The 15,191-nt window shown below is 40.0% G+C and overlaps 1 protein-coding gene across 4 annotated transcripts in view; it reads right to left on the bottom strand.

Annotated features, from left to right (window-relative positions):
- The window catches only part of COL4A2 (collagen type IV alpha 2 chain), a 139,822-nt gene that overhangs the window by 19,472 nt on the left and 105,159 nt on the right, over window positions 1-15,191 (bottom strand). For all 4 annotated transcript variants that reach the window (XM_084223454.1, XM_084223452.1, XM_084223453.1 and 1 more), the window contains exons 21-31: window positions 14,597-14,689; window positions 14,126-14,292; window positions 11,535-11,607; window positions 11,340-11,446; window positions 10,107-10,308; window positions 9,264-9,323; window positions 8,441-8,503; window positions 4,406-4,513; window positions 3,003-3,224; window positions 687-848; window positions 38-208 (exon numbers count right to left, since the gene is read on the bottom strand). In XM_084223454.1, the coding sequence (XP_084079580.1) occupies window positions 38-208; window positions 687-848; window positions 3,003-3,224; window positions 4,406-4,513; window positions 8,441-8,503; window positions 9,264-9,323; window positions 10,107-10,308; window positions 11,340-11,446; window positions 11,535-11,607; window positions 14,126-14,292; window positions 14,597-14,689 (1,428 nt within the window). The remainder of the gene's footprint in view (window positions 1-37; window positions 209-686; window positions 849-3,002; window positions 3,225-4,405; window positions 4,514-8,440; window positions 8,504-9,263; window positions 9,324-10,106; window positions 10,309-11,339; window positions 11,447-11,534; window positions 11,608-14,125; window positions 14,293-14,596; window positions 14,690-15,191) is intronic.

The following is a 15,191-nucleotide window of genomic DNA, read 5'->3' as shown; positions in this document are numbered from 1 at the left end:
TCAACTACTGCTTTCAAAGCAGCAGTCCAGAGCTCACCTTTATCTCCTGGAAAGCCATCCATTCCACTTATGCCAGGGGGACCAGTCACACCACGTATCCCTGGCAGTCCCGTGTGACCCATGTCACCTTTGTCACCAGACAGACCCTTCAGGCCCACAGGGCCAGGAAAACCTTGCTCACCATCTTCTCCCCTAGCACCAGGTGGACCTGTTGTGTAAATGTGAGAACAGGCAGAGTGAAAAAGGTTTGGACATAGATGATGATTTCATACACAGTAGATCAAGAGGGAGAAAACTGCTGTCCTCCAACTTCATATCGAAGCAGGAAATCAGGACTTTTTCATCAAAGAATTGCAGAAATGATTGTAAAGATAAAGTAGCTCATCAACACGAACCAGCCTCGCTATCAGTTTGGTTCCACATCCACTTACAACAGGACCTTCCCCTCCTCTTTAATTTAAGAATTAAGCCCCTTTTCCATCAGCCCACACTCATTTGATGGCTTCTTTTTTCCACTCTGCCAGCAGCCAGCTCTGACCTGACTTGGTAGGTGGCTACAGAAAGAAAAGCAGCAGCTCTGCCTGTGAAGATCATCCCCCAACTTAACTGTCTGCTGTGGAAACCCTACAGCTGCCCTGCCACAGAGGACTAGCAAGAGGGATGATGCAGGACTGCTACTTCCTCACCGAGAGGTCCTTGAGAGCCAGGGCCACCATCTGGCCCACGGTTTCCTGGTGGACCTGGGAATCCATGTGCTCCTGGTGCTCCTGGTAATCCCATCAAACCAGGGAGACCTTGTGGCCCTGGATCTCCTTTGGGTCCTGGCAAACCTGGGCTACCATCCGCTCCTAAAAGACCAAAATTATGCATTAGAGAGCACCATATGTAGAGAACATGTTTTCATATATTTCTTCTGTGTACACCCTAGACTTCCAGGGTGTGTTTTTCCTTTGAAAATTCAGTAAGAACAGGAAAAGTAAATTAAAGGACTGGTCTTTAGATTTAAAATAATTGATGTTACCAGCAATGATCACAATATTTGCATCAGATAGGTTGACTGACTCTTTCAAATTAATTGTAATGATTTGGCACCATGTGGATATACATGCAGGTCTCTTTCAGTTTTAATCCAAATCTTTCTATTTTAATCCAGATAATTCTGTTATTCCTGATCTCCCTGTCACATTTATCTTAGTAAGAACTGAATCAAGCAGCTGACTGAACCACTGAAATGATGCTATGTATTTTTTCTAAAAATTTTATATGTAGGAAAAGTAACATTTAAGACAGATGGTGGGAACTGTGTTATTGTTTAGAAATTTTCATGTAAGGTCATTACAAGGCATTTCTGTAAGACTGATACAAATTCCTAAGCAAAAAGGCCCTATTTTGACTTCATGCACTGGGTGAAAAATTATGACTCTGCCATAAATGAGTAAAGAGGGTGTTAAGTTTTAAAAAGATAATGCCTGCTTTTCATTCAGACTGGAGAAGCAGCAGCATACAAACAGTACATGACATTTAAAATCTTGGTCAAGTGAATCTCCCTGTCTTTCTTCAGGTTTTACATCAGTGTAGGTCCATTGGCTTGATTGTAGCTAAATGAGCTATATAACTGTGGTCATTTAAAGTGGGTTTTCTCAACAACAGCATGCAGGCTTTAGTTGGCCATTCTAAACAAAGTGGCAAAGGTGGTATAAAGGAATCCCTAGTAATTTAATGTAAAATTAAATAAATTCATTCTTGTAGAAAAATTCACATGCTATCTGGAGCTATTCTGTCAGAACTGTAAAATAAATCAAGAACAGACAAACTAGTAATGCTTTTTATTTTCACTGTATTTTTTACTATTGAAAAATTAGTTCTACAAAAATGCTTACAATGAGGGTGCAAAGTCACACCATATTACTTTTTTTCAAACAAAATTGGATTTCATCCCCTCTTCAGAGATGTTAGTGATGTTTTCTGCCTTTTCTCAAACTTGTTAAAGTCCACAGAGCTGCTTTCATCCCTTTCATTTAGTCTGGGCTTTACTGAAGGTGAAACCAGCTCTCCTCATTTCAAACAACTCTGAGAAGATGATGCTCTTCTTTATTTATTTTCATCAAAAATAATGAGAAGGATATCCAAAACTAGTTCCTGTGATAAACCTTGCTTCGAGCTAGTCATACAGTTACTGCTCTTTTCTCAGTTCCACACAGGGGAAGGGGTAATCAGCCATCCAAAATTTAATTATGGGTCCAAATGCAATTGAAACTGTGTAGCAGGGTATGCTAAATTCCCATGTGTGCTTTTGAAAGCCCTTCACAGAGTTGAGAGAGTGAAAAAATCAGATTTTGTTGAGAAACACTGTTTTCTGCAGGGACTTGAGGGTATTTTTTATAGTCTGTGATATAACAAACTAAAATGAACACCCTGAAGTTATAAATAAGTATATATTATATTTTTCTTATTTGTGAGTGCCCAAAGCCTGACAAGGTAAAATAGCTTATTAGCAGTTACCTAATTCTATGTCTTAGCTAAAATTTATGAATTCAGCACTACTGCAATGTCCTTATCAGCAAAGCCATGCAATACCCAGACATTTGTGGTGGAAAAAAAAAATCTTAGTATTATTGCTGTATGTAAGTGAAAAGTCAGGATAATAGTGACACCACCATTCCCTTAACTACATTGAAAAAAAATGAGCAGTACATCTGAAAGCGACAAAGATGAGCAAAGTCTGGTTCTCTGCTATCCTCCTGTAGTTGATTTCATGTAGAGCAATGTGAAGGACTGCTGAACATAAGCAAAGGATCTGCAGAAAGTGTTCAGAGGAGCCAGGCATGTTGGCAACAGCTGACACAGAAGTGGAAAGAATGGGAGATCACCAGGCACTGGGAATTGATACTGAGGTCATCAGTACTTCTGATGCATCTCTTCCTACTCTCACATCCCTACAATTTGGCTGAAACTGTATCACACTCTTAGGCAAACCTTTCTCGATTAGAAGCAGCTGTTACCTCTAGTTCCTGGTACTCCTTGATCTCCTGGTGCACCTTTCAGCCCTGGCAAGCCGGGGAGGCCAACATCCCCTCGGGCCCCTGCTGCTGCTCCAAAAACGTCCCCAGGAAGGCCCTTTGGTCCTGGTACTCCTGCAGCTCCGGATTTTCCTGTAAGGCCTGGGTGTCCCTGCAGTCCAGGTAGCCCATTTGGGCCTCTGTCTCCCCTGGGTCCAGTGAAACCTATAAATAAAACAGGACTAGGCATCACAGAGTTCACTCCAGATGCTGGAGTTCAAATCCTAGATATACCAACATGATGTTCCCATCACCACAAATGACAAGGTAAAGGCTTCTTCTGCACTGGAAAACTGGAGCTGGACTGAAAGTTAAGCCAAATCACTGGTGAAAGATAGCATGGAAAACTGCAGGGGACTGCTCCCTGTGGCTGGGAGCCATATGGGAGCCCTAATATAGCAATCAGAGCACTCAGTGGAGCTTACCAGGGGAGATGGGGTTCGTGGTCCTGCCTATGCTGCACAGAGCCATGCTGTATGATGCACCCCTTGATGCATCAGCATGCACCAGGACATGCACCAGCCCTTCTTTTGCTTTCTCTATTGCTACTACAGATGTTGTAGAGGAGTCCAGAGAACACTGTCAGGCCATGTGCTACCTAATGGCAAAGCACCACCTGGCACTGGATTTGGGAAACTTTGCAGCACTTCAGAACCTGTGAGGATTTAGGACTTTGAAATCAGATCTCTCAAAAAAATTTCCAGAGAGCTCATAAATTAATTTGCATCAATGGCTTCTGTAACGGGGTACAGAAAAAACCCCAAACAACTCGTGACCCATTTCTCTGACCAAATACACTTGGTCAGCCACAGGGAAGTGGTAGTTTCTGGAGATAATTCCTGTCATTCTTGATGGACTGACTGATGCTTTGTGAACACACACACCCACTGCAGCTTACATGTGCATGCCACTGAATGAATCATGTGTGTGTGCAGTGGTACACACAAAGGCACATTATACTAATGTTGGAAAGAATGAACTGGAACTACTAAAACTATTATTTTCTTCCTTTCTTCATCATCATTATAAGTAAAATGCACTTGGAGTCTAAAATATCTTGTTATTGAATTTCTTTATGAGAATTTCATGAATTTTTACCGTCACATTTATAATTTTGAACAGTAAAGCAGATTGTAAAAGGTTGGCATCTATGAAATTTTTCATCATTATGGAAGTTGCAAGAAATACTTCTGTATTTGAAAAGTAATATTTTTGTCTAATGGCTTATTGATTCAATGCAGAAGGGAAGATAAGTGAAAATGTACCTAGAATCAAGCATTTGTGTTTAAGTGACTTTAGTAAAAAGGTCAAAAGTATATAAAGAATGACTAATTATTTCAAGATACCTGGAGGACCTGGGAATCCTTCCCGACCTGGATCACCTCGTGTTCCATTTAGCCCTGGGTAACCCATTGGACCTGGATCACCTGGGAATCCTCTTGCGCCTTTTGCACCTAAATTATGTAAAAGGAAGTATGAAAGTGTGATCTGAACAAACAAAACAGAAATGTACATATAATGTAAAAAAAAAGCTAGTAGTAAATACCATCATGATGTGTTTCTGGATGCAAAGATGAAACCTTTAAAAAATAATTAATGGGGCTATACAATAGCTCTTTAGAAGTATTCAAGACCCCAAAACATGGACCAAAAATCTAGGTTAAGTGCTTTTACAAACATGGATTAATCTGAGTTAAAGACTAATGATATGGAGACTACTAGAGTAAAGATAATTGGTTTCACAGACTTCTGGAGCTTTTCAATATTTTGTAAATTAAGGCTTTTAGATTAAGGTCAAAAGGCAATGTCAAAAAGGAATGTTCACAGAAATGGGCACAGATGAGATGCTGTAGGAGGAAAAAAAATTTCCTTTCCCTGCTAAACTGATCACAGAGCAGACCGGCTTAGATAACCAAGAAGCAGAAATGTAAGGCTAAAGGTTACATCTAATAATCCCTCAAAATGAATACAAATTAACTAGCCTACTTACTATATTTGTAACATTACAGGTCTAGAGATTTCCTACTAAAAGAAAGGATGTGCCCTGGAAAAAAAAAAGGATGTGCTAGTTCTTCAGGCACTGACCTCTTGTTCATACTGATTTTTCTTCTGACAGCTAAAATGATACCTCCTTCCCTTGTGATACAGTATTTGACATTTCAGTAAGGGCAAATATTACTGGTTTTTAACATCTCAAAACCTACAAGCATTTTGTAGGATTCCTTTGTTATGTTTCAAAAATTATATATTTTTTCCCATGCAATAGTTTTATTACATGAGTCTCGTTAATCCACTGTATTACAAGATCAAGATTTTTGGTAAAGTTCTTTGAAAATAATTCCTGGGAAATGCTTTGTTCCACTATGCTCCCCAGCACTTTGAACTTTATAAGTTCCCAGCTCAGGCTTGAAGGTCAACAACATGCTTTAACATTTAAAATGTTGTTGCTTAGCATCACCATGAATTACAACTCATTTATTCATTAGTGAAAGCAAGTTTCTCTCCCTAACTATGACAAACCAAGGGAAATATCACTTGGATTTTGATACTTTCTTCCACTTTAGTTTTCTGAAATTTATATTATTTAACCATGATTATTTGTAGTTTTAACTATCATTTGTGAAGGGGAGCAGGAAACATTTTAAAAAATGAGAAATAAGGTGCACATAACCAGCCAATGCAGTGTGCATATTTCACTGTGCTGTACAGGACTATTTTTTCTCTCCCTTATATGAAAAGTAACTTTTCAGAAAGAAATCAAAAGGAAAATCTTAGGCTTTCAGGTCTCAATGAAAAACTCCCATGTGCCTCTTACCCAAATGGCATCTTGGTCTTGTTTTCCATCTGCAATAACTGGCTTTCATTAATTCTGTTCAGTGTTGCACTAATTAAAAAGCCATGTGAGAGAAAGAAGTTGCAGAGGAAGAATACATCCACTGCTTACCACGTATTTCTGTAAGTCAATACGTAATGTTATCTGGTGGTAACATGTGCCAAACAGCAGGATGAAAAAAATTTTGGCAATGTAATGTCTGAGACAGAAAATGGCCTAAAAATTTTATTCAACAGCAATAGCGTAGACTTTGAGACTCCAGAATAACCAAGATGTTTGAGTGTGTTGCCAGGAATCCCAAAGGAGCACAAGGACATGAGGGTGGCAGGCTAGAAAGACGACTCCTTGCTTGATACACTGTGTGCCAATAGCACCTAGGACACCCAGAGACTTGACTGTCTACAGAGGAGCTCCATGCTGGCTGAACAGAGGATGGGAAATCTTGTGGACAAACCACTTCACTCCAAGCAGATCATGAAAATGGTGTAAAGGAGGTGCTGGTGCTTTTGTGTTGGTTTGGCCAGTGTGGGTAGGAATGATGCTCCAGACAACTCAACTGACACAGCTATGGCAAAAAGAAGCTGTGGAAATGTGTCCTTTTCCTCCCAGGCTTCTGGTTCCAGAACTGCCTCTGGAACTGACTGAAAGGCAGCTACAAACAGAGTTCTGCACTGGGCTCTGCAAGGGGCCCTTCCAGGTTTTGGAGAGAGAGGATGAAAAACAAGTCTTAAAAAAAACAAGTTGTAAAATTACTAAAGCATGTAAGCTAACAAAGGCAGAGAAAGATCTGTTAAAGAGCTAACCAAGAATACAAAATGTAAAACACATAAAACAGCATCACTTGTGTTACAGCAGTCTTACAGCTGGGAGTTAAATCTGACTGTGCTCACTGAAAAAAAAACAAACCTTCAAGCTCATATGAATGAAAATAAACAAATCATATTCAGGAAGAAACCTATAAATATTGCAAAGAAAACAAGAAGCCATGATCCTACCAACAAACTTAGGCACTAGGACTAAGGAAACACAGATAATCTTTCAACAGAGATAAAATGTTTCCTTCTAAGATGAATTAGTCTGTGATAAATCAATTAATCAATCCATGATGTCATAATAAACCTGGTGCTGAAAAAAAAAAAAAAAAGAGCTTGATCTTAAAATTTATACTCCAGATCTCTAAACCTGGCTAAAGCACAGAAACAGATGCATCAAGAATTTTACATTTACCAAAATCTGAAGGACCCAGCTATGTTTTTTGTCAGTGTCTTTACAGCTGGTGATGAGAAGGATTTATTGAAAAACAGTTTCATTGCCTAGGCTGGGAGTACATAAGTTTATAGGAACTATCAGTGCTGGTCAGACATTTCCCCTTCAAGGTCAGTCATTATGACCACCCAGCACACCTTGCCCATGTGTCTCAATTCTATCTCACACGGTCCCTCGGGCTCTGTCCTCACCTGCTCCTCCTCTTGGAAGGAGGTGTGTCACTACTGAGTCAGGAATGGGGGTGATGTGACATATGGACTCTAGGTCTCTTCAGAAGGCAAATCTGAGTTTATTACAAACCCATTATTTTATACACTGTTCTGATACAGGTGGACCTGACTGGTCATTTAACCAACACCCTGCCACACCACTGGCTAATTAAGACACCCTTTGGTAAACATCTTATGAAAAAACCACTGTTCAACACACCAGCTGCAAGACTGTTGTAATTCTTTCTCTCAGCCTTCTCAAAACTCCCCACAACGATTCCTGGGAAAGTTTATCTGGCTTCTCCCTCTCTGACTAAACTGTCACATCCACGGGTGCCCCTTTTTGTTTAAAGGAGAGGGGTGTTTATACTCCCCTGTAGGGCCCTTTGCAGGATGGAGAACAAACACAGCTCAGAGGTGGGGAACCCTCAGGGGTGGGGAGGCCCAGGATGACCAGGTGGTCCCTCTGGGCTAGGAGGGACCAGCTCTGCAGGGCAGGTGTGTGTGGCTACAGAGAGATGGGTGCTGTGTCAGACAGCCTGGCCCTGAGCTGCACCACTGGGCTCACACTTGCTGAAGGAACTCTGTACAAAACTTGAAGGGGAGCAGTGAGAAGCATCTGTCCCAGTCCTCCATCCAATCCTGTTATCACCCTGCTCTCAGAGGACAGGATTTGCCTTGTGAGGTGTGCAGTCAGCCCTGAGAGCTCAGTACACTCTCTAGCACCAAACCTGTAGGCTCTGTAGACTCTTACTTGCATGTGGAGGATAGCAAATGGGCTGTCCTTTCTGCCTTCTGCTTCGTGGCTGACACTCATTAGCAAATGGGCTGTCCTTTCTGCCTTCTGCTCCGTGGCTGACACTCATTAGCAAAGGCAGGCTTCATTCAGGAATGGTGAAGTCACCTGGGCTGCACACTGCTTAGATCTCTCTGCAGGGTCAGGTTAATGCTGTGCTCCAAAGTAATTTCCAAAACTTGCTGTCTGCCAATGCTCAGTTATAATTGATATGGCAAGATACCCTTCAAATGCAGTGTATGTGGGAAACCCAATATGGGTAAAGGCAAAACATTACCTGTGGCTCCTGGCACTCCTGGCCTTCCTTGGGATCCCTTTGGTGGCCTTACACAGCCTGCACCTGCAAACAAAAAACCAAGTTGGTCACACTATACGTGCTCCTCTACTGTCTCTCCATGTCTCTGGGCCTGCAGTTGAGCCAGTTTCATTAAAACAGGTGAAGAAAATTAACAAGCAAAGTCCTAATTTGAAAAGAAATTTTATTCTTCATTGGAAAAAAAAAAAGGCTATGTGTGGCATTTTCAGGGGAGGTCTCAAGCTGATCTCCACCCCAAGAACTGCTCTTCTGCCTGTTTTACAGGGGTTATGGTGGCAGGTCCAGTTGGACCAGCACAGGAAGGGTAGTCCAGCCTACTGTATTTTTCAGAATAAGAGAAATGCTTTGTTTCCCTGTGGGCGGTTTATACTCATGAAGCAATCAAGCTAATTTTTGTAAAAATCTAATGTTTTTTTCTTACATGTCATATGGCACCGAAAATTTTCACTCAAAGTTCTTCCTCTAAAAAAAGTTGCTAAATTTTTTTTGGGCCCTTGATTTCTGGTAGTGTTTTTATAGATTGCACAGTAATCATACAATAAACACTCAGGAGTGATGAAATAAAGAATCTCTGAATTGTAGAGACAAAAGTGCAATAATTTTAGAAAATGTTAAATTTGATTAATTTAGTTTAGAGCTACATAGAGTATATGCATTTTTATTTGTGACCTAAAGTTCAAACAGTTTACAACCAAGAGCATCCAAAGCAGTCATCAGAAGAAAGTATCAACCCATAAAAGCAGCATAATACTAAAGATATTCAAGCCATTTGTATGTACAGTACCTGACCATATTGGTTCAGTTGCATCTCCTCTAGGAAAGTCTTCAATGACCTGCCCACAGTCTGTGAGCAAAGAATTAGAAAACACAGTTATTATCTAAAAGAGAAGAATTGCAAAAAGACAAAAATGTTCTCAATTCTAACTAAATGCCTAGAAAACCAGCAGATAATGTATTCTCTTGTGTATTATGCACACATACCACACAAATTATTTGCTGTAATATACTGAACACTACCCACATATTGAGTAGATCCAGACCTAAAACCTATCCTGTCCATGTTAGGAGGCTGTCCCAAGCACTGTGTAAGGTTGACATGTGCTTGCTTTAGCTTGAATATTCTGCCAGAATATTCTGAATATTCTGCTTCTTGAAGTGGAGGAATAAAGCTCTGAGCTTGAGCCCTTCTGAATGTATACCTGGCATTGCTACACTTGGAAGGGACTTGAAAAGCTGCAGAAATGCTATGAGGAGCTCTGAAGGGTGGAAACATGATTTTCCCCGGTCAATTAAAAGATTATGTTGGATGGGAAAAATCAGAGAAAACCACCTGTGGGATTTCCAATGGCAGGACATCGCTCCTTTGCCTCCAACTGCTTGAAACCTGAAAAATGTTACTTGCTGGCACTAACACATTAATTCCTGTTATTTCAAAACCTGACATGAAACTACTGGGACTTCTGAAGTATCTCCTTCTTTAAGATTTCTGGACAATACCAGCATTTCCTTTTACCCCACATAACCCCCACCAAGCTGTCCCTTTTCAACAGTGTGCTGGCTAAATGCTTCACACAACTCAGAGCTGCTCTCCCATGGCTCTGATGTAGGACAGAGTTGTGTCTCTTACCTACTTGGCCAGGCTCTCCTGGCAGACCAGGCAGACCTGGAGATCCTGGGCTTCCAGCTTGTCCTTGGTCACCTGGAGGACCCCGGAAGCCTTTTGGACCAGGAAATCCTTCACCTGGCAGGCCTGCTTCTCCTGGAAAGCCCTTTGGGCCCAATTCACCTGGATAACCAGGATCACCAGGGAAACCTCTGATAGCATCACCCTGTGGGAAGTGAACAGAGGTGGTCACTCCTGACTTTGCTGAGAAACAACTCAAACAGTCGAACTGCTCTCATGAACAACATCTTATAGGCAGTAATTTCTCAAGTGTTGTATCCCAGCTCTTTTAATCAACATAGAAAGTAAAGTATTTATGAAATAACCTGACTTTAATGTAGGGGCATTAAAATGCTGGCCCATGAAAAGCACTTGAGCAATATGAATCTGTGTTGTGGAGGGGCTGCTGGTCCTTCCTGAAAAGCTCCAAGTTGATTTGGGGAGACAAATGCATTGTTAGAGATGTTCCATTGTGGCATTTATTTCTGAGGAAAGCTGACATAAAAAGGCACCCAAAAGATTTTTTCTCTGTCTGCACTTCCAGTGATATTTGTACACTATTGAATCACATTTTATAAACATCATTAGAGAATGCTTTTCTTTCTTCAGAAGCAATATAAAGTACCATCTTCACTGGTAGAAAAAGTACTGTGGTCTAGAGTGCCTAGTAGAGCCCTTGCCCATCTTCAAATATGATATATGAGCATCCCAGTGGTTCAAAACATCATTTGTGGTGGGCCACAGGAATTCTTCTTGCAAGGGATTTAATTTTGCCTATAGAAGGAAGTTATAAAATGAAGAAAGACTACATGTCTAATTTCTAGATAGCTACAGTTAGGCGAATTGCTATCAAGCAATATGATGACACAATGTACATTTTAAGAACATAAAATGGTAGTAAATTTTGCTTTTCTTCAACACAGTTGTAGCAAAGCTATTGAAATTCAGTCATAAAGAATCTCAGACTACACAGAAGGAGTTACTAATGAACCATACACTACCTCTAGTTTGAGTAAAGTGGAAATCAAAGATTATTCTAAAAACCCGGAGAGTAAACCTGATGCTTAATTTATCAATAACCAGCAAACCCAGTCTAGTTTTGCATCATTATCTGTGAGAGAAGGACAGGCTGGTGATCACAACTGCTCAGAATTAAGTGCACTAGTAGCTGGGTCTGGTGTATTTGCTGTTGCTCACCGGAAGGCCAGGCTGTCCTGGTAAACCATCCAATCCGTCTCTGCCGGGCAAACCATCTTCACCTCTGATTCCAGGCAGCCCAGGGTCTCCTCGGATCCCTTTGGTGCCTAAAGAAGACCTCCCATTGTGAGACCAATCTTTCATTAATACTATAAATAATAGGAAAAATACAGGTGATAAGAATTTTCACTCTACCTTTTGTAGTTACATGTAAAGAGTCTCCCTTTTCTCCTTTCCGTCCAGGAAATCCAGCTGGACCCGAAAATCCCTGGTGTTACAAACATTAAAAAAAAATCAAAACCAAACCAGAACTGCTTAAGAAATAAGTATCAAGATTTGCATTTCTACTGTACTGCTTGAAAAAAAAAAAGCCTCCTTAAATTTTACTGGTTTCCTGTTACTTTCCATGAATGATTTCCTCTTCAGTAATCCCACTCTTGTGCAGAACCTTTATTAGTATGTTCTATCAGGACTAAGGAGAAAAATCTGGTGAATTACTCAGTGTTAGCCACTAAAGAAAATGCCCCAAGCAACTCTTTGCTACCTTGGAAAAAACCTTAGGGTTCTACTGACATGCAATTCCTCCTGTGCACCACTCCCAAGGAGAACAACCTCACAGCTGGCAGCAGATTGTCATTCAAGCACTGTTCTGGGGCTGAAAAGCAGCACCACCTTCATCTACCAGACAAGGCCTTGGGCACAGAGGGATTAAATTATCAAATCACTTAATCAATCATTCACTAGTGATTGTTTTATGCCAGTTACCTTTAGCTCTGAATAATTACACTCATGATCACTAAAATATAATCTATGCATGTCAGGTTTTCCTCAGCCAACTCTTACAGAATTCCAGGGCAGACACTGAATGAAAGGGATGTACCTGATAAATTTATTTTTTGTTTAAAATACTCCTGTGCCAGATATTATTTAAAAGTGTGCCTTTGTCACCACCGTATTTTATTGACATTCTGGGTGAAAAGCATGTATAAAAACTATCTCAGCTGCAGGTCACCACAACAATGCAGGTTTGCACTTCTGTTAGTCAAAAGATTAGTTTTGATTATAAGCATTCTGTTTTACCTGGGACATATTTGAAAATTACATTTTAATGTTACTGAAGGCAATCTGTACTCTGTGGTAATTTCTTTTGGACATTGATTTTTGTCAGCCCAAAAGAAATCTCAAGAACTTAAAATAATGCTGAATTACTGCATTAACACTGCACTAATAGCATGATCTTCACATTGCTATTTTTTTTTCTTAAGATTTAGTTGTTATGTATAGTACAATTTAGCATGGAGATATTTTCAAAATATTTTACAGCTGTTTCTAATTTCTCTTTCTCCACAGAAAAAAAATCCTTTTGCTTGGGATAAAGGGATAATGTAATTTTAACAATGTAATGAAATTAAACTGACATAGATCTCATCAAGATTAATTGTATTTATCATCCACATATGTAGCTTGTTGAACATGCTTAAAAATTATGGAATTATTTTTGCCCCAGAATATGGACCAAGAATATATAAGCTACATTGTTTTACTTTTTGAATTTGCTGTGCTATGTCTGTACATGTTTATACTTTTCTCTGTTCTACAGTAACTTAAATTTTGGGATGAAGAATCTCAAAAGCAAAAAAGCCTAGTAGAAATTACAAAGTTTTAACTAAAGTATCAGTATTATATTTTTGGAAATATTTCTGACAATTTTTTATTGACTTCTAGAAAGTACAGCTTTTCATAAAAGTATTTTGAATTAAAAAAAAAAAATCTACCTTTTCTGGTTTTTTTTAATACAGCCATAATAAAGTCAAAGTTTAATGCATTATATTTTAATTCTAAAAAATCCCAAACTTTAGATAATTGTGAGTGAGCTTGGTTTTTTGATGTTCAGAAGATCCTAAAATACTAATTGAAAACATGTTTGCTCTGACATCTTTGGAGTTTACAACGGTACGTAGTGGTAGGAAAAGAGGAATGGTTTTATACTGACAGACAGTAGTTTTAGGTTAGATACTAGGAAGAAATCCTTTACTGTAAGGGTGGTGAGGCTCTGCAGCAGGTACACAGACCCAGAAGAGCTGTGGATACCCCACCCCTGGAAATGTTCTAGGCCAAGAACACTTGGATGGGGTCCTGAGCAACCTGGTCTAGCGGAGGGTGTTCCATCCCATGGCAGGGGTATGGAACTGGGTGATCTTTAAGGTCCCTTCCAACCAAAAGCATTCTACAATTCTTTGACACACAAAATCAGCTTTTGGGTCAGCATTACAAAGGACTTATTCTAAACTTGAGAGATGTGACTGACTGAAGCCAGTTCTGCCTGTGAGGAGCCATGATGCAGTTGGCACACCACACAGCACAGCACCTCTATGTACCACCAACAAAGAGGCTGTTAGGAGCCCCTTCCTCAGTGTTACTGAACTGTGTTTTTTACAAAGACTATATTGTGAACAAGAGCCTTACATTTTATCAGTTTGACATGTGCATCCTATCAGCAACAACCTTAGGTTACTACTGGAGTTGCTCCCCTTCCCTGGTCAAATCATACTCAATACAACAGTTTGAAAGGGTTCTGCCTTCTTCAGATGGAAGGAAGGGAGGGAGGGAGGAAGGGAGGGAGGGAGGGAGGGAGGGAGGGAGGGAGGAAGGGAGGAAGGGAGGAAGGGAAAATCATTTTTCCATGGAGAATAGCTTGAGAATTTGGAATTTTTTTTTTCATATAAAATTGACATATAAAACTAAGGCATATAAAACTAAGCAATAAAAAAACCCAACTATCTCACTTTTGCTCCAGGGAAGCCAGGAAGACCATGTGGTCCCTGATCACCAGGTTCTCCTTTCCTTCCAGGCTGGCCAGGGGTTCCTGGAAAGCCAGGAGGGCCACGGGGGCCAGTAGAGCCCCTTCTGAGTTCCTCACCCAAAAGGCATCTAGTGCAATCCCCTTCTTCACCTAAGGAAAAAATTGGAATGAGAAGAAAGAAAGCTCTATCAACAACAAATATATGTGGAGCTGTATCCATCTTATATATAGACTTGAGAACATTTGAGTAGTTTGTCAAATACTTGAGAAAATTACTAGGTTTTTTTTTTTTTTCCTGACAAGAATCCAACACAACATTTCTTTGTCATGTTAATGCCAGATGAAATTCATGTCGTCATGCACGTCACAGCTCAATAAACCCAGACTGAACACAGTGGAGTTTTACATAATGCATAACAGCAGATCATCTTTTGAGTTATCTGTTATTACCTACCTTTAGGTCCTTTTTGTCCTCTTGGCCCAGGAAAACCTTGTATACCAAATCTACCTGGTGTTCCCTCTCGTCCTTTTAATCCAAAGAGAGGACCTAGAAGTTTAATTTAATAAAAATATAAATTCATCTACTGTAGATTTTTTTCTTTCATTCCTATTTCTTTGAGTTGCAACACATTTTCCCGTTTCCCCTAATGTCACTTCCTGTCTAACCCAGCCTGCTGTGATGTACTCCCTTCTCTCCTCCTCTCTCCATCTTCTGACAGCCTCTCACACTCATTCTCAGTAACTTCCATCTGTTGTGGCAGAAAATCCTCAACATTCTTTGCTCTCTCTAACACTGAATTCCTCCTCTCAGCCCAACCTACTCTGCATTAGCACAAATAACCTGGTCTGGATCACCTCCTGCACGTCCTTTTCTTCAGTCTTTCAAATGTTGCCAGGACTGCCTAAAAATCACACAAATCTTTTCTTCACTGATGAGTGAAGAACTTCTCTGTGTGTCCTCCCCACCTCTCATTTAATTTTAATTTAATTTAATTTAATTTAATTTAATTTAATTTAATTTAATTTCATTTCATTTCATTTCATTTCAT

The sequence above is a fragment of the Fringilla coelebs genome (assembly GCF_963513975.1).
Source record: "Fringilla coelebs genome assembly, chromosome: 2".
NCBI lineage: Eukaryota > Metazoa > Chordata > Aves > Passeriformes > Fringillidae > Fringilla > Fringilla coelebs.
This window is presented reverse-complemented; position numbering and strand designations above follow the sequence as displayed.